Source organism: Pantherophis guttatus, chromosome 2 (assembly GCF_059756535.1).
Source record: "Pantherophis guttatus breed Tessera chromosome 2, ASM5975653v1, whole genome shotgun sequence".
NCBI classification, from domain to species: domain Eukaryota; kingdom Metazoa; phylum Chordata; class Lepidosauria; order Squamata; family Colubridae; genus Pantherophis; species Pantherophis guttatus.
In genome coordinates, this window is record NC_142064.1 from 269830155 (window position 1) to 269856161 (window position 26007).

The window sequence follows — 26007 nt, forward strand, 5'->3', positions numbered from 1 at the left end:
TATGAGGGTCATTAAAAGATGATGATGATGATACGCAGCACCCTTTAGGGCACAGGTGTCAAACTCGATCGTGTCACGTGACATCACGTGACTTTTTTTCGCCTTTGCGGAGCTGGGGTGAGCGTGGCCTGCGTGTGATGCATCCGGCCTGCGAGCCGCCAGTTTGACACCCCTGCTTTAGGAGATCTTCCAGGGCGGGGAAGGCAGTTGTGCGATCACACAACCCCGTGTCTCCTCTCACAGCCCCCTAGGGAAGAAGAACAGACTAGCCAACTGCACTTCACCTATTAAAAGCTCATTTATTGTGAGAAATAAGTGCTAATGATCTGATCCCGGACTTCTACTCCCTGAGGATCTTGTTCTACCATGCTGTCGGTCTCCAGGTATGGAGGCACAGGGACCTCAGTGTCCACCCCTTGTCCTCCATTGATGATAGGCAGCTGGCGCCTCAAGGCCATGTTATGAAGCATGGCGCACACGACAAAAACTTTCGCCACTTTCTCCGGGCGGAGCATCAAGCGCCCCCCAGTGGAGTGAAGGCAGCGGAACCTCATCTTGAGCTGCCCAAAAGCCGTCTCCACCACCATCCGCGTCGTCTTGTGGGTTGCGTTGTAGCGCGCCACGGGCTCGGGGCCGTCATCAGCGTGCGGGGTCATGAGGAAAGACCGCAAAGGATACCCCGAGTCGCCTGTGGAAGAGAGGAAGCCAGTGTCAGCACACAAGGGTACAGTACAGGTAGTCCTCGACTTATAAACCTTTTTATCAGGTTCGCCTGATTTCCCAGTTGCGCCCCTTTCTGGATCGGGACGCCTTGCGCACAGTCACTCACGCCCTCGTCACTTCCTGTCTGGACTATTGTAACGCTCTCTACATGGGGCTTCCCTTGAGGAGCACCCGGAGGCTCCAACTGGTCCAGAATGCGGCCGCGCGAGTAATAATGGGGGCGACCGGTCACTCCCATGTAACACCCCTCTTGCGCGAGCTGCACTGGCTCCCGGTGGTCTTCCGGGTGCGCTTCAAGGTGTTGGTTACCATCTTTAAAGCACTCCATGGCTTAGGACCTGGCTATCTACAAGACCGCATTCTGCCACCGATTGCCTCCCACCGACTGGTACGCTCACACAGAGGGCCTCCTCAGGGTGCCGTCAGCCAAACAATGTAGACTGGTGACCCCCCAGGAGGAGAGCCTTCTCTGTGGGGGCCCCTGCCCCTGCCTCGAATTGCCCCCAGACATACGAAGGATCCCCGACCTCTGCGCCTTCCGTCATGCAGTGAAGGCCCTGTTATTCCAGCAAGCCGCTCTGATGGGATAAATGGTTTTAATTTGGTTTTAATGGGGTTTTAAAATTGGTTTTAAATGAGTTTTAAATTCAGCCTATGATTTAATTATTTTAATCTGCTTTTAAATTCTATTTTGTACATTGTTTTTATTATGGCTGTTCACCGCCCTGAGTCCTTCAGAAGGGCGGCATATAAATAAAATAAAATAAATAAATAAATAAATAGTTCGTTTAGTGACTGTAGAGTTACAAGGGCCCTGAAAAAAAGGCACTCATGATCGTTTGTCGCACTTATGACCATTTCAGCATCCCCAGGGTGGACAGATGTTTGGCAACTGACTCATATTTATTCAATTAATCAGAATAGAGCTGGAAGGGACCTTGGAGGTCTTCTAGACGAGCCCCCTGCTGAAGCAGGAGATCCTATACCAGTGATGGCTAACCTTTTTGCCATCGTGTGCCAAAAGCGGGGGGAGTGTGGGGAGGTAACCTAAGTGTGTGGCCACACCCATAATTCAATGCACCCTGCCCCTGAGCCCCCCCCCCTTTTTAGCACGTGATGGCACGGTGGGCCCGGTAGGCCCGTTTTTCACCCTCCCCAGGCTCCAGAGGCTTTCTAGGAGCCTGGGGAGGGCGAAAATGGCCTTCCCCACCCCTCTGGAGGCTCTCCAGAGGCCGGAAACAGCCCATTTCCCAACTTCCAGTGGGACCGGAAGGCCCAAAAATCAGCTGGCCGGCGCACGCATGGGTGCTGGAGCTGAGCTATGGCAATGCTCGCGTGCCCACTGATATGGCTCCATATGTCACCTGTGGCACCCGTGCCACAGGTTCGCCATCATGGCCCTATACCATTTCAGACAAGTTGTCCAGTCTCTTCTTAAAAGCCTCCAGTGATGGAGCACCTACAATTTCTGAAGGCAAAGCTGTTCCAGTGATTAATTGTTCCCACTGTTAGGAAGTTTCTCCTTAATTCCAGGTTGCTTCTCTCCTTGATTAGTTTCCATCCATGGTCTCTTGTCCTGCCCCCTGGTGCTTTGGAAAATAAGTTGACCCCCTCCTCTGTGTGGCAGCCCCTCAAATATTGGAATACAATCATGTCCCCCCAGTCCTTCTTTTCTCTGGACTAGCCAAACCCAAATTTTGTGACTGTTCTCCATATTTTAGTCTCCTGGCCTTTAATCATCTCCGTTGCTCTTTTTTTGCGCTTTTTCCAAAGTCTCAACATCTTTTTATTTATTTAGGACGGTTACAGAGTCCTGGAATCATGTGATCCAGGGGCGAAATCTACTTACCTTCCCAACCGGTTCAGAAGCGAACGTGCCCCATGCGTGGACTCTCTGCGCATGTGCAAACTCTTCTGGTAAAAAACAGGTTACTTCCTGGTTAAAACCAGGAAGTAATGACGACCGGGTGGGCGGGCGGAGCCTCGCGCCGCCATCATTACCGGTTCTCCGAACCACCGGCCGCAATCACTACTGATTCGGCCGAACCGGTCTGAACCAGGAGCATTTCACCTCTGATGTAATCCTCTTTTGCCACTTTCTGACAAGCGAAGTCAAATTCACGTAACAACCATGTTACTAGCTTAACAACTGCGCTGACTCATTTAACTACCGTAGCAAGACAGATCGTAAAATGGAGCAAAACTCACTTAGCAAGAAAAACGGGCTCAACTGTGGTCATAAGTGGAGGACTACCCGTACTCCGGGAATTCCCTCCTTCCTCCCCATCTCCCAGACGTCCCTGCTTCAAAATGGACAGCTCACTCCCCCCAGGAAGAGCTTACCTAAGAGCCACCCCTTCCCTTCCGGCCACGACTCAAGCAACCTTTGCAATTGGGAGAGTTGGAAGATCCGTGCGTCGTGGACGCTTCCGGGGAACTTGGCCAAGACGTGAGTAAAACAACCCGAGGCGTCGCAAGTGGCCTGCACGTTGAGGCTGTGGAAGTTGTGGCAATTTCGGTACAGCGCCGGCATGTCTGCAGGGGCTATAATAGGCACGTGGGTGCAGTCCACAATCCCAATGACGTTGGGGAATCCCGCTATGTCGAAGAACGCTTCCCTGGTCCGTCGCAGCTCTGAGTCAGTGGTAGGAAACGTGATGTGCTCGTGTACGTGACGCAACATGGCCTCCAGGAACGCATCCAAGCAGCGGCTGACGGACGATTGGGATACTCGCAGGTTATCTCCCGTCATTCTCTGGAAGGAGCCGGTGCCGAGAACCTGGAGGGCTATCAGGACTTTTTGTAACGTTGGAATGTGCCGTCGACTCGCGGAGGCCCCGTCCAGGTAAGGGGCCAGGAGAGTGCACAGGTCCTGGATGGCCTGGCGGTCTAGCCGGAAGCGGGTCAGGCACTCCTCGTCGGACACCTGGAGCTCGTGGGTGCGCATCCGGATGAGGCGGGTTCGACGGGGAGGCCGCCGACTGTGGAGCTCGAGGTTAGTGGCGTAGACCAGGTCCAGCAGGCCTTCGTCATCAGAGCTGCCCTCTTCTGGATAGAGGGGGAGAGGGGGCCCCCTCCGCGCTTCCACCTGCCTGAGAGATCCTGCAGGGCCAAGCAGAGGAAGGAGAAAAATAAATTGTCAGCTTATTTTATTTCTTGGATTTATATGCTGTTGAGTGTTATTTATTTATTTATTTTATTTTATTATATTTCTATACCGCCCTACTCCCGAAGGACTCAGGGCGGTGAACAGCCAACAATAAAATACATACATACAAAATTTAAAAAGCAGAAATAAAATCGGATTAAATAGTTTGGCCCAGACAGATTAAAAAACCCCAATCAATTTAAAACAAATTAAACTTTAAATATTAAAAAATATTAAAAATTATTTAAAAAGAGGGAGAAAGTTAAGCCAGGCCCGCCTGGTGGAATAAAAAGGTCTTAAGAGCGCGGCGGAAGGTGCGCAGATTTGGGATCCTCCGTATCTCCGGGGGGAGCTCGTTCCAGATAGTAGGTGCTCCCACAGAGAAGGCTCTCCCCCTGGGGGCTGCCAGTCGATATTGTCTGGCCGACGGCACCCGGAGGAGCCCCTCTCTATGAGAGTGTACCGGCTAATAAAGTTAGAGCTTTATATAGCTTTATATATGTTATTTACAGTATACATCATCTGTCTGTCTGTCTGTCTGTCTGTCTGTCTGTCTGTCTGTCTATCTAACTACCTATTCATCCATCTATCGCAGTGATGGCTAACCTTTTTGCCATCGCGTGCCAGGAGAGGGGGGGCGGGGGAGGGTCACACATGCCCACGCACATGTGTGTGCAACCTTCTCCACCCCCCCTCCGCTCCTGGCACATGATGGCCTGGTAGGCCCATTTTTCTTTCTTACCTTGCCTCTAGGAGCCTCTCTGGAGGCTGGGGACAGCAAAAAATGTCACTTCCTGTCCCACCGGGAGTCGAGAAATGGGCCCTTTCAGCCTCCGTAGGGCTTCCAAGGGAGTGGGAAAGGCTGTTTTCGCCGTTCCCAGATACACAGAGAGGATCTGGAGCCAGGTAAGAAAGAAAAACGGGCCTTTCCCACCCACCCCCAGGCCCTCCAAAGGCAGGAAACAGCCTGTTTCCCTACTTCTGGTGGGCCCAGAAGGCCTGAAAATCAGCTGGCCGGCGCGCGCATGCACCCCAGAGCTGAGCTGGCGTGCCCACTAATATGGCTCCGCGTGCCACCTATGGCACATGTGCCATAGGTTGGCCATCACGGATCTATCGTGTTTCTCCAAAAAGACGACCCACCTTGAAAAGAAGCCCTATCACGTTTTTGAGCATATGCGATCAAATTAAGCCCCACCACAAAATTAGCCCGAATTAAGACCTTGCCCACCCTAGGGCGCAGGGGGTGGGCCGAGGCACACAAGTAAAAAATAAGCTAGGGTGAGGATGGGAGGGGGTGGAGCTGCCCTACTTACCAGGCCTCACAAACCCCGACACCTCCTCAGCTTCTTCTGCGGCCGCTGCTTCTGCGGCTGCTTCCCGCCACTCGCACGCATCAATCCTGGCTTCTGTTTCATCTTCAGATGCCTGCCGGAAGGTATCTGCAACCGATAACAGAGCTCCGGATTCACAGCTCTGTTATCGGTTGCAGATGCCTTCCGGTGGGCATCTAAAGGCAAAACAAGAGGCCGGGGCGATGCATGCAAGTGGCGGCAAGCAGCCACAGAAGAAGTGGGCCAGCAGTGGGCTCCTGCTGGGAGGGACTGTCGGTGCCACCGTTGCGAGGTGAGTCAATAATTAGAAACCTCCAAAAAGAAGGCCTAGCCGTTTTTTCGGGGGTCGAAAGAAAATAAGACCTGGCTTTCTTTTTGGAGAAACACGGTATCTATCTGTCTGTCTGTCTGTCTGTCTTCCTGCCTGCCTGCCATCTATGTAACTATGTATCTATCATCTATCAATTTATGTATCTATGTATCTATTTATGTCTGTCTGTCTGTCTATCTGTCTGTCTATCTATCTATCTATCTATCTATCTATCTATCTATCTATCTATCTATCTATCTATCTATCTATGTATCTATATATTTATTTATGTCTGTCTGTCTGTCTATCTATCTATCTATCTGTCTGTCTGTGTCTGCCTGCCTGCCTATCATCTATGTAACTATGTATCTATGTATCTATCATCTACGTATGTATGTATGTATGTATGTATGTATGTATGTATGTATGTATGTATCTATCTATCTATCTATCTATCTATCTATCTATCATCTATCAATTTATGTATCTATATATCTATTTATGTCTCTGTCTGTCTGTCTGTCTGTCTGTCTGTCTGTCTATCTATCTATCTATCTATCTATCTATCTATCTATCATCTATCAATTTATGTATCTATATATTTATTTATGTCTGTCTGTCTGTCTGTCTGTCTATCTATCTATCTGCCTGCCTGCCTGCCTGTCTATCATCTATGTAACTATGTATCTATGTATCTATCATCTATGTATGTATGTATGTATGTATGTATGTATGTATGTATGTATGTATCTATCTATCTATCTATCTATCTATCATCTATCAATTTATGTATCTATATATCTATTTATGTCTGTCTGTCTGTCTGTCTGTCTGTCTGTCTGTCTGTCTCTCTCTCTCTCTCTCTCTCTCTATCTATCTATCTATCTAATATTTGTATTCAAATTATATAGTAAATAAATATGAATATGTTGTTTTGAAGTCACACCAAATACCGGTTTGATCTGGATTTCTCGTGTTCATTTTCTTCCCATTTTGTTAAGTGACAAAAAAAAAACTATTAACACTTATATTTCTGAAAGCATTCTAAATTTACAGCATTTTTGCACAACTGCCTAAAACCTTTGCACGCCTTTGTGCAAACCTTTGTACTATATATACCCACGTGTGGGGACATGCTCAATCCACTTAAAGTACAGGTAGTCCTTTACTTATGACCACAGCTGAGATCAGAACCTTTGAATGAAGCCGTTGTTAAAAGAATAACAAGAGTTGGAAGAGACCTTGGAGGTCTTCTAATCCAGGGATTCCCCAACCTGTAGGCTGTGGCCCAATACCGGGCCACGGCCTGTTCACAACCGGGCCCCACTCCTGCGAGAATGGAAGCTCACCTACCCTTCCCACAAAACCCTTCTTTTCCCCCCTCTCCCTTGCTCTGGGCCGCCAACCCAGAAAAGTTGGGGAACTTTGTTCTAATCCAACCCCGTTCAAGCAAGATGCCATGTAATTGCTTCACTCAACGATTGCAACCCCAGCATTCCCTATTGCAGTCATTATTATTATTATTATTATTATTATTATTATTATTATTATTATTATTATTATTATTATTGAATTTGTATACTGCCTTACTCGCAAAGGACTCAGGGCGGTGAACAGCCAAAAGATAAAATACATATAATACAAATGTTAAAAAAACCATTAAAATACAATTAAATAATTTGGCCCAGAAAACAAAATTTAAAACACCCCAAATTTATAAGACAAATTTAAAATTTAAAAAATTTAAAAACAGTTTAAAAAAGCGGTTAGGCAAGGCCGGCCTGCTGGAATAGGAATGTTTTGAGGGCACGGCGGAAAGCGTGCAGATCTGTGATCCTCCGTATCTCCAGGGGGATCTCGTTCCAGATGGCAGGTGCTCCCACAGAGAAGGCTCTCCCCCTGGGGGCCGCCAGTCGACACTGTTTGACCGACGGCACCCTAAGAAGCCCCTCTCTATGGGAGTGTACTGGTCGGTGATAGGCTACTGGGGGCAGAAGGCGGTCTCGTAGATACCCCGGTCCTAGGCCATGGAGCGCTCTAAAGGTGGTAACCAAAACCTTGAAGCGCACACGGAAGATCACTAGAAGCCAGTGCAGCTTGCGCAGGAGGGGGGTCACATGGGAGCGCCACGTCGCTCTCATAACCACCCGCGCGGCCGCATTCTGGACCAGCTGGAGCCTCCGGGTGCACTTCAAGGGGAGCCCCATTAATCAGGTAGCATGAAAGAGCAGCTTGCCAGAGGGACTCGGCCTCATGTGAGGTTAAATTTCTGCGGAGGCAGAGATGCCCTCCACAACAGTCTCAGTTTCTCATGGGGCCCCTTGGGGAAATTAATTGCCCACCCTTTATTTAATGGAGTAAGTCTACTATGCCCATACAAAGCAGATCAGCTCCCCTGGGGAACAACTTGGCAGGAACTAAGGCTTCAACATTCTTAAGAACTTTTATTTTTATTAGTCATATTTCTATGCCGCCCACTCTCAGAGGACTCTGGACGGCTTACAACAATTGACAGTATACTAAATAGCATATTGCCCCCAACAATCTGGGTCCTCATTTTACCCACTTCGGAAGGATGGAAGGCTGAGTCAACCTTGAGCCGGTGAGATTTGATCCGCTGATCTGCTGAACTAGCAGTCAGCTGAAGTAGCTGCAGTACTGCACTCTAACCACTTCGCCACCTCGGCTCATTTTTATATTGTTCCTCCCTCCACAACACCCTAAGCTAGTCCTCAGCTTACGACCATAATTGGGATTGGAACATCCATTGCTAAGTGATGTAATTGTTAAATAAATTGTGCCCAATTTTACACCCCTTTTTGCTGTGGTCATTAAGCGCATCGCTGTGGTTGAGCGAATCCCGTTTTCCCCTTTTGACTTTGTTTTTCAGAAGCAACCAAGAAGGTCGCAAATGGCAATCGTGACCCTCTGGGACACTGCAACCGTTGAAAATACATTCTGGTTGCCAAGTGCTTCAGTTTTGATCATCTGACCACAGGAACATTGCAAGGATCGTAATTTTCAATCCTGGCTGAAAGTCCACAAAAAAAGAGCTACAATTGAGATTGGCTCCAAGGACCAAAACGGACCCAGAAATCAAGATGGGCCCCCATAACCAAGTGAATTGGGAATGGTACCTAAATTGCTGTGTTCTTCTTCGTCGGTTTCTTGCTTGGCTTCTCTGAAAAGAGGCTCTGGCACGGCGACGGACGGAGGCTGTTCGGCCTCGGCCTCTGGAGAATCCTCGTTATCCATTTCAAACAGCCCGAGCACCTGAAATAGGAAAAGATCCCATTTCAGAACAAGATCCAGGACATATGAAGAACGGCTGCAGGAACTGGATATGGCCAGTCTAGAGAAAAGGACTAGGAGGGACGTGATAGCTGTGTTCCAATATCTCAGGGGCTGCCATAAAGAAGAGGGACTCAAGCTATTCTCCAAAGCACCTGAGGGCAGGACAAGGAGCAATGGGTGGAAACTAATCAAGGAGAGAAGCAGGGTGGATAAAAATCAATGATTTTTTTAAAAAAAATCAAAAAAATCAGATTTTTTTTTAAATCGGATTTTTTTGATTTTTATCGAATTTTTTTGATTTTTATCAAATTTATTTTAATAAAAAACTTTGGGGGTAAAAATCCATCGTAAGATAGTTTTCTATTTAAGATACATAAATAATTTAGTTTATTCAGCATGAAATGGAGCTTAGTTATGTAGCATGAGGCTGTATATTCTGCAACACTGGGACTATCGGTGAGTCAACAGTGGGTCAAAGGAGTAGCAGAGATGACAGTTGCTCTTTAAAAATTATGATTTAAATCGAGTTGATTTAAATCAAGCCTTTTTACTAGTGATTTAAATCATGATTTAAATTGTGATTTAAATCAACTCGATTTAAATCAAATCCACCCTGGAGAGAAGCAACTCTAAGGATAAATTTCCTGACAGTGAGAACAATTAACTAGAGCAGGGGTCAGCAACCTGCAGCTCCGGAGCCGCATGTGGCTCTTTGGACCCTCTGCTGTGGCTCCCTGTCAGGTGATCCCACCATTGGCTGGCCCTGCCCCTCACCCTCCCCTCCCAGTCACTCCTCGCCTGGCCTGAGAAGGGCGACGGCAGCGGATGGAGAAGCGGCCAGGGCAGACAGAGAGATACAGAGAGACGGGGAGAGAGAGAGACATAGAGAGATACAGAGAGACGGGGAGAGAGAGAGACATAGAGAGATACAGAGAGACGGGGAGAGAGAGAGACATAGAGAGATACAGAGAGACGGGGAGAGAGAGAGACATAGAGAGATACAGAGAGACGGGGAGAGAGAGAGACATAGAGAGATACAGAGAGACGGGGAGAGAGAGAGACATAGAGAGATACAGAGAGACGGGGAGAGAGAGAGACATAGAGAGATACAGAGAGACGGGGAGAGAGAGAGACATAGAGAGATACAGAGAGACGGGGAGAGAGAGAGACATAGAGAGATACAGAGAGACGGGGAGAGAGAGAGACATAGAGAGATACAGAGAGACGGGGAGAGAGAGAGACATAGAGAGATACAGAGAGACAGGGAGAGAGAGAGACATAGAGAGATACAGAGAGACGGGGAGAGAGAGAGAGACATAGAGAGATACAGAAAGAAAGGGAAAGTGGATGGGAGAGGGAGGGAGGGGAGAAAGAGAGATGTCAAAAGGATTTTGTGGTTCCTGGTGTTTTTTAACAATTGGTTCTCTGCCCTAATGACCGGCTGGGTAGGCGTGGCTGGGGGGGGTTCATGTGACTGGTGGAAATGAGTGACATCGAGTTGGCCACGCCCACCTAGGTTTTGTGGCTCCCGGAGTTTTCATTTCTGTGGGAAATGAATGGGTCCAAATGGCTCTTTGAGTATTTAAGGTTACAGACCCCTGAACTAGAGGAACAGCTTGGCTCCAGAAGTTGTGGATGCTTCCTCGCTGGAGGTTTTTAAGAAGAGACTGGACAGCCACTTGTCTGAAATGGGATCGGGTCTCCTATTTGAACGAGGGGGTTGGACTAGAAGACCTCCACGGTCCCTTCCAGCTCTATTCTGATTGACTGACTGATAAAGAGACACTTAAAGAGTCAACATGATAAAGGGTGATTCTGGGTAACCCCAGAAAAGCAAGAGGAAATCAGCAACACCAATGGAGAGGAATTGCTCCTAAAAGAAAAGGATTCCTCAGTTAATGACGGCCCCGTTTAGTAACCATTCAAAGTTACAATGCCATTGAAAAAGTAACTTTCAGAACTGGCCTTTGGGCTTAACAATCGTCACAGCATCTCCACAATGCACGATTGCTCTTTTGTGAGTTTCACAGCCAACCTCCGAGAAGCAAAGTTAATTGAAAATCTGGCAATAAAATACCTCATCAGTTTTGTGTTGGCTGGAGAATTCTGGGAGTTGAAGTCCACAGATTTTAAAGTCACCAAGGTTGGGAAACCCTGGATTAGAAGACTCCATTTATTTAAATCAGTGTTTCTCAACCTTGGGAACTTGAAGATGAATGGACTTCAACTCCCAGAATTCCCCAGCCAGCATAGCATAGAATTCTGGGAGTTGAAGTCCACTCATCTTCAAGTTGCCAAAGTTAAAAAACACTGATTTAAAGGTTTGGCTTTGTTTATCCTCCATGCATTTAGTGATAAAGATTACAAGTACAGGTAGCCCTCAACTTACAACAATTCATTTAGTGACCGTTGAAAGTTATAAACACAGCACAGAAAAAAGCGGCTTATGACCGTTTTTCACACTTATGAAGCGGTGTCCCCACGGTCACGTGATCAAGATTCAGACGCTTGTCAACTGACTCATATTTATGACGGTTGCAATGTCCCAAGGTCATGTGATCCCCTTTTGCGACCTTCGGACAAGCAAACTCAATGGGGAAGCCAGATTCATTTAACAACCGGGTTACTAACTTAACAGTTTGAATGATTCACTTTACAACTGTGGCAAGAAAGTTCGTAAAATGGGGCAAAATTCACTTAACAAATGTCTCACTCAGCAACACAAATCTTGGGCCCAATTGTGGTTGTATGTCGAGGACTGCCTGTATAAATATTATAAGATATGCTTTGTCTCCTTTCATTCCTTCTAGCAATATCCTATTTATGGGTTACAGGCAGGGCCGGATTTAGATGAAAAGAGGCCCTAGGCTATTCCACTTATGAGGCCCTTTCACCTATAGTGAAAGTGTAATTTTAATTTTGCTAACAATTTGAATGTAGGCCCCTCTTGATCTTGAGGCCCTAGGCTGAAGCCTAGTTAGCCTATAGGAAAATCCGGCCCTGGTTACAGGTAGTCCTTGCCATACAACCACAATTGAGCCCCAAATTTCTGTTGTTAAGTGAAACATTTGTGAGTTTTGCCCCATTTTACAACCTTTCTTCCCACAGTTGTTAAGTGAATCATTGCAGTTGATAAGTTAGTAACGTGGTTACTATTAGGTTCTATTTATATAGGTTCTATTTAATTGGGCCAAACTATGTTATAATAATAATTTTAATTAGCAATTTTATGATGTTTGTGTATCTATATTTTTCTTGACTGTACCGCCTTGAGTCCTACGGGAGAAAGGCGGTATAGAAATATAATAAATAATAATAATTATAATGGTTGTTAAGTGAATTTGTCTTCCTCATTGATTTTGCTCATCAAAAGGTTGCAAAAAGTGATCGTATAACCTTGGGACACAGTACCGGTCATAAGTATGAACCAATTGTCAAGCATCTGAATTTGCTGGCTGGGGAATTCTGGGACTTGAAGTCCATGCATCTCAAAGGTATCAAGGTTGAGAAACATTGCGCTAAATCAGGGGTGGGGAACTATGGCCCTTTTATGACTGGCTCAGGAATTCTGGGAGTTGAAGTCCACAAGTCATAAAGGGGCCATCGTTTCCCATGCTGGCTCAGGAATTCTAGGAGAATAGAATAGAACAGAATTCTTTATTGGCCAAGTGTGATTGGACACACAAGGAATTTGTCTTGGTGCATACGCTCTTGGAGTACATAAAAGAAAAGATACATTGGTCAAGAATCATAAGGTACAACACTTAATGATAGTCATAGGGAAACAGTCAATATAAATCTTAAGGATACCAGCAACAAGGTTACAGTCATACAGTCACAGATAAGAGCCTTGGTAGTACAGTGGTCTAAGGCACCCTGTTATTAAGCTGGTTATTAAGACCAGCTGCCTGCAATTACTGCAGGTTCGAATCTCGCCAAGGCTCAAGGTTGACTCAGCCTTCCATCCTTTCTAAGGTAGGTAAATTGAGGACCCAGTTGTGGGGCAATAAGCTGACTTTGTATAAATATACAAAAGGATGAAGGCTATTGCTGAGCACATTGTAAGCCACCCTAGAAGGGTGGCATATAAATCAAAATTATAAAAAAAAATTTAAAAAAAAGTGGGAGAATGTTATTTTGAAATGTATAGTAAAAGGGGGATGTAATAATATTATTAGAAAGAAAGGGTCAGTATTTGGGGGATGGAGTAAGGGGATGGTAAAGTATTATATAATCTGTTATGAATTTGGATCTTACTTTGAAGAAGTCACAGGGGGACGGGTGGTGAGGGGGGGTTAGGGAGGAGGGGGGGAGAAAAAAAGGGGGAAAAATCTGTATTTGAAAAACTTTTTCAATTAAAAAAAAAGTGGGAGGCGATGGGTGATAGGAACAATGAGAAGATTCATAGTAATGCAGCCTTAGTAACTAGTTTGACAGTGTTGAGGGAATTATTTGTTTAGCAGAGTGATGGCATTCGGGGAAAAACTCTTCTTGTGTCTAGTTGAAGTCCACAAGTCCTAAAAGGGCCATAGTTCCCCATTCTGGCTCAGGAATTCTGGGAGTTGAAGTCCACAAGTCCTAAAGGGGCCATCACTACCTACCTCTGCTAAATAAATAAATCCCAATTGCTCAGGAGCAACAACAGAACAAGGCTGGTGCCAGTTGGGCTTTTCAGGAGCCTCTTTGGAGACTGTGACCTGGGGTTCAATGGGGAGGGGGGGGGATCCAGAAGGATGCTTATCAAGCCCTTTACTCTATATCCACACCCTCCCACCAACCCTCCTCCCGAAACCACGTTCTTACTTGCTGTTCTTTCCTCTCCACTTCCCGCTGCATCTGCAGGAAATCCTCAGCCAAGGAAGCCGCCTGTGAGCAGGTCTCTGGCTCATGTTCCCGGACCCAGCTCTGGATCTCCGGGGGCAGAATGGCCAGGAACTGCTCCAGGATCAGCAGTTCCAGGATCTGCTCCTTGGTGTGTCTCTCCGGCTTCAGCCACCGGTGGCAGAGGTACCAGAGCTGGCTGCACACCTCGCGAGGACCTTCGGCCTCCTGGTAGCGGAACTGGCGGAAACGTTGGCGTTTCATCTCCATGCTGGCCGAGTCGTCTCCCAGAATTTCTTCCTTCACCTTGACCATCCCCGATTCTCCAATTTCTCCCGCGTCCAAGAGGTTTTGGGGCTCTGAGCTTTCCTCGCTGAGGACCAAAGGATGCCGGCTGGCCCGGCCAACCCTGGGCCACAGGCGGGTGACTGCTGTCCCCTCAGCGGAGGGAGAGAATCTCCGCCGGTCTTCTAACTCCGTGGGGCGCAGTAGATTCCTCCACCCCGAACGAGGGGAACGACTGGCGTTGTGATGCGCTTTGTGCTGGGCCGTCCTCGCTTTGGGCAGCCTCTCGTTTTTTTCTCGAGATCGGCGAGAAACCACCGCTTTGCCCCTCCACCTTTCCTCTGGGTCTGGCGTTTCAGGTTCCTCGTCTTCCATTTTTGTTCTGCGGTGAGCTCCCTGCTCTGAGGGACCTTGGAACTGAAGGTTCGGCGTCGATCCCTGTTTTGCAGACATTCCCGGAATAGGCACGCAAATGAATTTCCCTCCCCCTCTCTCTGCAAATGCAAGAGATTTCGGGAAATGAAGGATCTCAACTCAGCAACGGGACTGTTTTTCCTGGAAGGCGAGGCTGAGAGGGATGGAAGCTTTGTCTCAAAAGGGTACCCCGAGTCTCCAAACGAATGAAATCAGGGGTTGATGAAAAAGTCTTTTACCTGAAGGATGGGGACAAAAACAGAAAGGGAGGGGGACTAAGAATCCCTCAACAATTTAGCCATCCCCAAATTCCTCTTGGAAAGAAGTCAGTAAAGAAGTCAACACAACAACGCTTGCTGGGGAATTCTGGGAACTGAAGTCCACACATCTTAAAGTTGCCAAGGTTGAGACTAAGGAGACAAACATCAAGCAATCATCATCCTCTTTTAACAACCCCATAATCCCTTGCGGGGTGGAGTCTGGGCATCTGAATCAAGCTGAGTACTTACTGGCTGGCACTGTTGCCAATGCTGAGTTTTTTTCAGCAGATATATTCTCAGTGTGCCCAAAGAGAGAACTATCTACCTCTACCTAGGATCAAACTCACAGCCTCCTGATTGTGAGGCGAGAGCTCCACCTCTAGGCCACTGCACCACTCATCAAGCAGAAAGCAATACAGGATCCTAATCAAGGGACTATCGAACAGAAAACCACACCCTCACCAGCATAAGCAGAGAAAGCTCCTGAATATAAACAAGGAAGAAATCCCTCAACAGATTTCATCTGTTGTCCTGAAATGTTTTGAGAGGCTGGTGTTGAACTATATTAAGGCTAGTCTTCCATCTATTTTGGACCCATACCAATTTGCATATAGGGGTAATAGATCAACTGCCGATGCTATGTCTCTTGTTGTCCATACTGTATTGAATCACTTGGAACAACAGGGGACATATGCGAGGCTGTTATTTGTGGATGATAGCTCTGCCTTTAAAACCATTTCACCCAACAGGTTGTTTTTTAAAATGTCCAATTTGGGTATAAAATAAATCAGAGGATTTGTTTGTGGATAAGGGATTTTCTGACAGGTAGGCCACAGTCAGTAAGGATGGGATCTTGCCATTCCTCTACTCTGATACTAAGCACAGGAGCCCCCCAGGGTTGTGTACTAAGCCCTTTCCTTTATTCCTTATAAACACATGACTGTGTTGTGACTCCGACCCCCGAGGCCGACTTATCGGAGGGAGAAGGCTCCGAACATGAAGGAGAGGAGTTGGTCAGGCCTCCCTCTCCAGGACCCTCCTCTCTGGCAATGCCTCAGGGGTCTCCCGAAGGAAAAGAGATTGGCCAGGAGCCAGGTATCTCCTCGCAGTCGGACAGTGACGGAGATAAGTCTTGGCTGGATCCACGCCAGCGTCGGAGAGACAAGCACACGCAGCAGAAAAGGAGGCGTGCCAGAGATTAAGCTGAGTCACTGCTGACCACACCCCACAGGGGATAAAAGGGGGTGAGGTGGCCATTTAGACTCTGTGACGGACAAAACTAACTACTAGCGAGTCACATTGTATCTTTGAAACAACGTTATCTGCCTTGGATTTAATACGGACTGGACTTGACAATTCTTGAACTGTGTGTATCTTGTTTGGGTTTATCTGTCGGAGGAACAACCCCTCCCTCTATGAGTAAAGTTCTTGGCAAGCAGCTACTGGGTTGCTGCCAATCCTCTTATCGAAAGAATTTGTTGTCTGCCAGTTTTATTTAACCCCAGGCTATTGGTTTGTGTGCGTGTGTGAGACGGGGACAGAACAGACTGCACTCCGTTGTATAACACCAACGCAATTATTAAATTTGCGGATGACACAACAGTGGTGGGGCTTATTAATAAGAACAATGAGTCTGCTTACAGGAAGGAAGTACAAGGGCTAACATTGTGGTATAATGAAAATAATCTCACACTTACCACCACAAAAACTAAAGAACTTATAATTTACTTCAGGAGGAAGAGAGATGTACATCTACCATTGTACATAAATGGTAAGGAGGTGGAGAGGGTAGGTAGTTTTAAAATTCTGGGCATCCTGAGAATGCTCAGGAAGATAAATCTATCTCAGCATCTACTTCTGTCCTACTATCGCAGCACCATTGGCATTCTTGCATGGTATGGGAGCAGCTCTGTAGCAGACAAAAAAAGCTCTACAGAGAATCATTAAAACTGCCCAGAATATCATTGGACTCCAATTACCAGCCCTGAACAACATCTTTGAATCTCGCTGTTTGAGAAAGTTGCATAACATTCTCAGAGACTCTTCCCATCCTACTTACAATCTTTTTGGACTGTTGCCTTCTGGCAGAAGATACAGAACAATTAAAACTCGGACCGCACGTTTTCTGAATAGTTTTTATCCCAGAGCTATAATTGCACTCAACAATGAACTAAAGGGCCACCATCAGTGAGCTGTTGGACAGCATTACTTGGTCTGTTGTGTGGATGTTTGGGTGGTTTAGTGATGGGGAATTGTGGTGGGTGGGTGGGTGTTTGGGGATTGTTATGTGTGTTGGACCTGGTCTTTGGGTGTTAAGTGAATTTCGTTGTATGGGTATACTGTGTATACACGTACAATGACAATAAAGTTATTTATTTATATAAATAAATAGATAGATAATAGATAGAGATAAATAGAGATAGATAGGTATAGATGGATAGATAGATAGATATAGATAGATAGATAGATGTAAATAGATAGATAGATATAAATAGATATAGAGATGTATATATAGATATATCTTTTTTATATATATATCTAGATAGATAGATATCTAGATAGATAGATAGATAGATATCTAGATAGATAGATAGATATAGATGGATAGATGGATGGATAGATAGAGATAAATAGATAGATAGATAGATAGATAGATAGATAGATAGATAGATAGATAGATAGATAGAGGTAAATAGATATATATATATAAATAGATATAGAGATGTATATATAGATATATCTTATATATATATATATATCTATTTAGATAGATAGATAGATAGATAGATAGATAGATAGATAGATAGATAGATATAGATGGATAGATGGATAGATGGATAGATGGATAGATGGATAGATAGATAGATAGATAGATAGATAGATAGATAGATAGATAGATAGATAGATAATGGATGGACAGATACCTAGCATCTTCATTTGCAGGACAGGCTAATTTCTATTTTAATCTCAGTTACTGGGTAACCAGGGGAAGTATGTTATAGAAACCCATCCACTGGATGACACACAGCCCCAAATCTGACTAGCCGGTGACCTTGCTCAGCACAGCTTTTCTTAGGTTCTTGTCACTAAAATGCAAAAAGCTGTTAAAACAATAAGCAGGAGCATCAGTCCTTGCAACTCATTTCAGCCTATTTGTAATGAGAGCTTACCTTTGTTTACACACCCCGCAGGCACCCTCTTACACCGAAATCTGGCATCTTCTGGTCATTCTTACGAAGTTCAGAGCTGGAAAAGGGGCACACGAAAACACACAGATTAGAACAAGGTTTCTCAACCACTGTAAGATGAGTGGACTTCAACTCCCAGAATTCCCCGGTCAGCATAGGAAACGCTGGATTAGAGAAAAAAGCCTCGCACGCATGTAAGAACACACATTAAGGAAAAGGCCCAAACGCACGAAGGGGGGCACCGATGGGGAAACATGCAGTTCAAACACTGATGTTTGTTTGTTTGTTTGTTTGTTGATTGATTGATTGATTGGTTCGATTTATATGCCACCCTTCTCCGGAGACTCAGGGCGGCTTACAATGCTTTTAAGCAATAGCCTACATACTTTTGTATATTTCTTTCTTTCTTTCTTTCTTTCTTTCTTTCTTTCTTTCTTTCTTTCTTTCTTTCTTTCTTTCTTTCTTTCTTTCTTTCTTTCTTTCTTTTATTAAATTTCTATACCGCCCTTCTCCCGAAGGACTCAGGGCGGTGAACAGCCAGAAGATAAAACACAGAGATACAAAAATTTAAAATAGATTAAAAACGAATTAAATAATTTGTCCCCCCCAAGCGGTGTTCTTTTTTATACAAAGTCATCTTATTGCCCCCACAATCCGGGTCCTCATTTTACCTACCTCGAAAGGATGGAAGGCTGAGTCAACCTTGAGCCTGGTGAGATTTGAACTTGCAGTAATTGCAGGCAGCTGGTGCTACTTAACAACACTTTAGTCTGCTGCGCCACCAAGGCTGTTACCTAGTTTGGTAATGAAATACCTGCAAGAAAAACCACCAAGCTCAGAGATCATCAAGGACCCCACAGATTTTCCACTCTATTTATAGCCCAACTGTCTAAAATCACCTGATTCAACAGCTTTCCAGGCCTTAGGACATCCATTCCTTCATTGTCACTTTATGTCCCATACAATATTGCTTTTAAGATTATGCTTTGCTCAAGAACAGCCCCCAGAGTTAGTCAAATTGGGATGGATTATGCATATAAATAAATGAATAAAGTTGGTAGAAATAATATACACCAGGTGGTCCTGGACTTAAAGCCTCAACTACGCTCAAAATTTCTGTTGCTAAGTAAGGGCAGTTGTTAGGTGAGTTCTGCCCCGTTTTACAACCTTTCTTGCCCCAGCTGTTAAGTGAATCACCGCAGCTGCTAAATAACACGGCTGTTAAATGAATCGGTTGACTTTGCTTGTTAGAAGGTCGCAAAAGGGGATCCCACGACCGTGGGGGCAAATGGCGACCGTCATAAAAACAGGCCAGCTTGCTAAGAGTGAATAAACTCTGTTTATTCTGAATGTTGATCACATGACCCTGGGGATGTTGTAAGTGTGGAAAAGCAGTTATGTCGTTTTTTTCAGTGCCATTGTAACTTCAAACGGTCAGTAAATGAACCGTTGTAAGTCGAGGACTACCTGTGATTTCCAGAGTCAAACCAAGAGAAGGAAACCTTACGGCCTGCGAAATACCTCCACCATCACACTTTAAACCTCCAGCACACATACAGTTGAGATTTCAACACGTAGCACATTTGTGTATTAGGAAGTAGCAATCAGAGATAAAAACAAGCATATTATGCCTGAATCATAAATAACAGAAAGGCCCATTACAGGTAATCCTCAACTTACAACCATTCACTTAGTGAACAACAGCACTGAAAAAAAGTAACTTATGTAAGTTGTAAGTCCTTGAACTTACAACCGTTGCAGCACTCCCACAATCACGTGATCAAAATGGCAATCAGCATGGATCTACAAAGGTTCCAGCATCCATTGTGGATCACCATTAGAGATCCTCCCAGCCGGCTTCCAATCAGCAAAGTCAACGGGAGAAGTGGATTCACTTAATGACCACGGGATTCCGTTAACAACCGCATCGATTTGCTTAACAACCGTGGCAAAAAAAAAAAGAGTCTCAAAATCAGACTCATAACCTCCTTGCTTAACAACAGTCCATATTCTGGTCCCAGTTGCCGTCACAAGTTGAATTCTACCCGTCTTGGGAAAAAAAGTGAGCTATTTAAAGAAGCATTCAGGAAAACGTCTGCAAGCGTTATTTGGACTTGTTTTTTGCTTTCATAAAATGCAAATTATTTTTTAAAAAAACCAGGCCACAGTAGAACACTTCTGAAACCTGTTTAGGAATGTTGATCCCTTGTGCCGTGGTAGTGGTGGGAGCACAGACCACTGTGATGTGCTCTCTTTGCTGTTAGAAAGCAGGTGGCTCATTTTATTATTTTTTAATTACTGTCCCTGGAGCGTAAGCTGCTTAGAGCAGCATGCAACAGGAGTAAATTATTGGAAAAATTAAAATTCTGAGCCGTTTCAAAACTGTTTTGCCCATCCTCACTATTTACTGTTTTGCCCATCCTCACTATACACACTCCTTTGAGGTGCGTTTTAGTAAATTATTGGAAAAATTAGAGTCTGAGCCACTTCAAAACTGATTTGCTCATCCTTTGTTCAACCGGGGATCTTTTGAAACACTTCTGGATTTCAACTTCCAGATCAAATCGCAGCTGGGGGGGGGGCACCAAGTTGGCAATGGCAGCCCACCACAACCTGTTTTGGGGCAAAAACTCCCTAGTTCCTTTGGGATCCACCCCAATGAATCCACTTGGGCTTAGACAAGACTTTGGATAGTGAGAATTCTGCACTGGAGTTGTTGCCGGCTCACCGGCTCAAGGCTGACTCAGCCTTCCATCCTTCCCAGGTCAGTAAAATGAGGACTTAGATTTTGAGTGGAGGGCAATATGCCAACTCTGTAAACTGCTTAGAGAGGGCTGCAAAAGCACTGTGAAGCGGTAAATGTCTATGGAGATTCTCAGTCATCCAGGTCGTGTGTCTCAAAGGTGCTTTTTTTCAAGAGGCCACTGGACTTTGTGGTTTTTCTTTGAAGACCTTTCACTTCTCGTCCCCACCCTATTGGCCTTCCGAAAAGGGGTGAAGACCTGGCTCTTCCGGGCCCGTTGATCTCGCTGCTGAGATTTGGCGAGATCCGGCCATGAATGGTGTGAATGTTTTAATTGTTTTTAATGGTTTAACTTTTAATGTTTTATATATGGTTTTTGGGTGCCTTGTAAGCCGCCTTGAGTCTTCGGAGAAAGGCGGCACACAAGTTGAATGAATGAATAAATAAATAAATAAATCCATGGATGGATGGATGGATCCATGGATGAGAAGCGAAACATCTTCAAAGAAAAACCCCAAAGTCCAATGGCCTCTTGAAAAAAGCACCTTTGGGATACTGTGAAGCAGTAATATACAAGTCTAAATGCTATTGCTAGTGCTATTGTGGGGGGTTCAAAGGAGAGAGAGAGAAGATCGACCGATCTACAATACAGTAGATCCGGGGGATTTCCAAGGGGTTACCCAGAGCAACAGTAACATCAATTCCCCATCGCTGAAAAAAATACACCGCCGTGAGCTAAGAGCCTTAATCCCAGACACAATAGCCTCAACTCCCGACATCTCTACAACCAGCGTCCTTGCAAAAAATAAAAGATAAAGCAGCTCTCCCGAGTCGGGCTTTCCCTCCTCCGTTTCTCACGTGCGTGTCCGCTCAGTCCGATCTCCGTGTCCGATCGAAAAAAAAAAGGGGTGGGGGGGGGAGAAAGAGAAAAATAAAAGTCGATCCCCGGACCGCGCAAACCGAGATTAATCCAACCTTTCCGAAACTCAACTCTGCCCTCAGGGCTTCCCTTTTTTTTTTTCCTTTTTGTTTTGTTTTGTTTTGTCCCGCGGGGCTCCCTTCGGAGCTTCCAGAGCCGCGAGGAAATCCCCCCCCCAAAAGATCCCAAAAGATCCCGCAAGCTTCTTTCTTCCTCACACCCCCCCCTCACACCTCAGAAAGTCAGATCGAGCGACGGCGCAAAAAGCGATTTCATTCCGGATCCAATTCTTTCCAGGATCCGGCGGCCGCCTCCTTTTATATATATATATAAAATTATATATCTATTTTGTATATATATATATATATTTATATATATATAGTGTATATATAGTAATATATATACACTAATTATACACTAATTGATCCCCTCCCCCAAACGCACAAAAGGTCCAGGCGGCGATCCCGGGTGCGAGGCGCTCTCTCTCTCTCCGCCTTCCAGGAGATCGGATCTGGGGGTGGGGGTGGTGGAGAGCGAATGGGGGGAAGGAAGGAAGGGAAGCAGGGAAAAAGGAGGTAGAGGTAGAGAGAGAAAAGGGGGGGTAAAGCTGGTGTGGGGCGTGAGTTGCACGGGGATCCCTGCCTCCCTCCCTCCCCCTCGCCTTGTCCTTGGCTCAGCCATTGTCCTGCGGGGAGAGAGGGTGAGGCCATGCTGGGTTGGGAGCCGCCGCGCAAAAAATAAAAACCTCCCTTGGCTACCCGCGATCGGAGCCTGGGAAGCGGGGCGGGGGAAGAAGCAGCAGCAGCAGCAGCCCGGGTCAGTTTACTCCGGATCCGTTTCTCCCGCCTCTGCTACTTTTTAATATATATATATATATTTTGCAAGCGAGCGGGTGTGGGGGGGAAGTTCCCTTCTGTTGCAAACACCTCCCGCCCGCCTCGCTCGCTTACCAACACCGCGCGTCCCCCGGCACATTTCTTCCGCTCTCTTCTCGCTCTCTTTCGATCCACCCTCCCAAAAAAAAAAAAAAAAAAGGAAAGAAAGCAAAACAAAACACAACAACTCGGATCCAGTTCGGGGCTCGCTTCCCCTCCCATCAGAAAAAAAAGGGAAAAAAAGAAAAGAGGGGCCTGGGGTTTCTCAAAGCCTCTCTCTCCAAGCTCAAGTTTCTCGTCCTCTCTGGGAAACGGCGGGGGCCTCTATCGGTTTAACCCGTCCGGCACCTTTCCTTCTCGGGAAAGGAAAAGGATCCGCTCCCCCCACCCCCCCGATCTCTCCCCCCCACCCACTCCCCACCCACCGGGTTTTCTGGAGGGAAAGAAAAAAAAATATGGAAACGATCTCGCCCCGATCCCGCAATTTAGAACTCCAGCCGGGGCGCATTTGGAGAAGCCGGAACCGGCGCGCGTAAAAATACAAAACAAACCCAAAAGCGCAGCCCGCGGAGCGCGCGCGTTTTGGCGCGGGGGATTTGAAAAAAAAAACAAAAAAAAAATAAAACAAAAAGGCTTTCGAAACCTCCCGGCTTTCGAAACAACACGCAACAAAACACACACATACACACAAAAAGAGAGATCCGGCAAAAGGGGCGCAGTTGCGAGGAGAGGGTTAACCGGACCTGAGATGTTGCTTGGAAAAAAAACAACACAGAAGTGGAGTGGAGGAGGCGGAAGGGCGAAGGGTTTGAAAGGAGGGGGTTTCCCGGGCAAAGACAAAGCTTCCCATTCAAACAACCAAGTCCGCCCTAGAGCAGACTTCGGGTGTGTGAGAGAGAGAGACAGAGAAAGGGATCGACTGACGCGGAGGGAAGGAAGGAAGGAAGGAACACAGACACCCCGAAATCGCCTGCAAGCGAACAAAAAATAATAACAATAACAATAATAATAATAAAGAATCAGGCCAGGGGTTGCGGCGGAGGCCCCGGTTACCTGCTTTGCGGGGCTCTGAGAACAAAAGAATCCGGTGGCGGTTGGGGATCGTGGGGGCGGAGAGACGCGCCTCCCGGCTTTCAGGATGGCAAAGCCGAGGAAGGTACTGACTGGGTCAGGGTTAAAAATACACACAGGTGCATCTCTCTCTCTCTCCATCTATCTTTATCTGTCTATGTCTGTCTATCTATCCATCATTATCATCTATCATTTATCTATCATATCTATCTATCTAACTTTCTCTGTCTGTCTATCTATCTATCTATCTATCTTTATCTATGTCTGTCTATCTATCCATGATTGTCATCTATCATTTATTTATCTTATATCTATCTTTCTCTGTCTATCTATCTATCTATCTATCTATCTATCTATCTATCTATCTATCTATCTATCTATCTATCTATCTATCTATCTATCTTTATCTATGTCTGTCTATCTATCCATCATTATCATCTATCATTTATCTATCTTATATCTATCTATCTTTCTCTGTCTATCTATCTGTCTGTCTGTCTGTCTGTCTGTCTTTATCTATGTCTGTCTGTCTATTTATCCATCATTATCTACCATCTGTCATTTATCTATCTTATATCTATCTTTCTCTGTATGTTTATCTATCTATCTCTGTCTGTCTGTCTGTCTGTCTATCCGTTATCTACCATCTATCATTTATCTATCTTATATCTTATCTTTATCTATCTATCTATCTATCTATCTATCTATCTATCTATCTATCTATCTATCTATCTATCTATCATCTATATCATTACCTACCATCTATTTATCATTTATCTATCATCTAGCTAGCTAGCTAGCTTTATCTATTCTCCAAAACACCCAAAGGCAGAACGAGAAGCAATGATGGAAACTAATCAAGGACGGAAGCAACTTAGAATTAAGGAGGAATTTCCTGACAATTAGAACAATTAATCAGTGGAACGACTTGCCTCCAGAAGATGTAAATGTGAAAAATGGTCGTAAATCACTTTTTCCAGTGCAGTTGTAACTTCAAATGATTACTAAGAGAACTCTTGTGGATCGAGGATTACCTGTATCTGTTTGTTCAGTCTTTTTTATCCCACCTTTTTTACTTTAGAGGTAACTCAAGCGAACATCCCTAATAATCTGCTCTCCTCCTGGTTTCCCCTGTGAGGTGGGGTCGGTTGGGCTGAAAGTGAATGATTGAGTCACTCAGCTGACCTTCATATCTATGTTTGTTCGTTTATTAAATTTGTAGGCCTCTGATCTCCTCCAAGCAACTCTGCGCAGCTTACAATATCCTAAATAACAGAATAAAACAAATTATATACGATGAACACATTAAAATATTGGTCATTTAATAGCTGAAATGTTAAAATTTATATTAAAATGGATAAAACCCAACACATAGATAAGTGGATGTGAATCTATACTATATACAGTGGTGGCCAAAATTGTGGAAACCTTTTGGGAAAAGTGTATTTTTGAGATTTGATGGCTAATAACACCATTTTTGGGGGGGGGAGTTTCGAGATAATCCTATTCCACTGCTGGAATGGCCTGGGAATAGCCCAGACCTTAACCCAATTGAAAATCTATGGAGCCGACTAAAGAAACTTGTTAGTCAGAAGCGACCCAGCAATAAAACCCAGTTAATAGAAGCCATCATTCAATCTTGGTTTCACATTATAACAGCTGCAGAACTAAAAGACATGGGAAGATGTTGTAAGGCCATAATTCATGCTGAAGGTTACCCAACTTAGTATTAACTGACATGATGATATTTTTTGTACATCTCGTTTTTTCTACGTGTTTCACTTTTCTTCCTTATACTGTAACTGCTATTCTAATAGTAAATCCTTCCTAAAAGTTATTGCATTACATTCTTGATTACATTATTTTTCCCTTGATATATAATTTTATGGTACTACTCCAAAAAAAAGTGGTGTTATTAACCAGTTTTAGAAAATACACTTTTCTCAAAAGGTTTCCACAATTTTGGCCACTGCTGTATATTATATGCACACCCATATAAACCTGTCCATGTACGACAGCAGAATATAGGTAGTTCTCAACTTACAACCCATTTGTTTAGTGGCCATTCAAAGTTACGTGGTACTGAAAAAAGTGACTTATGACAATTATTCATACTTAACTACCATTGCAGCATCCCCAACAGTCATGTGACCAAAATTCGGATGTCTGGCAACATGGCTCATATTTATGACAGTTGCCATATTCCCAGGTCATGTGATCACCTTGTGTGACCTTCCGACAAGCAAAGTCAATTGGGAAGCCAGATTTGCATTACAACTAATTTACCCATTGCAGTGATTCGCTTAACAACTGTGGCAAGGAAGGTCATAAAATGGAGCAAAATTCACTTAGCAACTGTCTTGCTTAGTGACAGAAAATTTGGGCTCAATTGTCATAGGTTGAGGACTAACTGTATTATTAAGTGAATAGAATTTATTTTTTTCATTGGCCAAGTGTGATTGGACACACAAGGAATTTGTTTTGGTGCATATGCTCTCAGTATACATAAAAGAAAAGATACGTTCATCAAGAATCATAAGGTACAATACTTAATGATAGTCATAAGGTACAAATCATGTGGTCGTTTAGCAAATCCTCTCATTGGTTTTGCTTGTCGGAAGC

General features: G+C 45.0%; 1 protein-coding gene across 7 annotated transcripts; it reads right to left on the reverse strand.

Moving 5' to 3' along the window:
- Positions 1–279: 279 nt before the first annotated feature.
- On the reverse strand, positions 280–23450 carry LOC117662581 (uncharacterized). Of its 7 annotated transcripts, none has more exons than XM_060691228.2 (7): positions 22740–23181; positions 18453–18591; positions 17760–17835; positions 13613–14568; positions 8653–8788; positions 3067–3825; positions 280–688 (listed from the first exon to the last, which is right to left on the reverse strand). In XM_060691228.2, the coding sequence occupies exons 4-7, from the start codon at positions 14366–14368 to the stop codon at positions 300–302; spliced, it is 2040 nt and encodes a 679-aa protein (XP_060547211.1). In that variant the 5' UTR covers positions 14369–14568; positions 17760–17835; positions 18453–18591; positions 22740–23181; the 3' UTR covers positions 280–299. The 7 variants fall into 7 exon arrangements, with proteins under 7 accessions (XP_060547211.1, XP_060547210.1, XP_087740379.1 ...); XM_060691227.2 differs by having other exon boundaries at positions 22390–23181; XM_087884253.1 differs by lacking the exon at positions 22740–23181 and adding an exon at positions 22198–22393.
- Positions 23451–26007: the final 2557 nt, after the last annotated feature.

Excerpts from the sequence above, each read along its gene's own strand:
- LOC117662581 (XM_034412047.3), bottom strand. The coding sequence starts at position 14,368 with ATGTCTGCAAAACAGGGATCGACGCCGAACCTTCAGTTCCAAGGTCCC. Across the intron at positions 8,789-13,612 it reads TGGAGAGGAAAGAACAGCAA|GTGCTCGGGCTGTTTGAAAT; the intron begins GTAAGAACGTGG and ends TTCCTATTTCAG. Across the intron at positions 689-3,066 it reads AGGGAAGGGGTGGCTCTTAG|GCGACTCGGGGTATCCTTTG; the intron begins GTAAGCTCTTCC and ends TCTCTTCCACAG.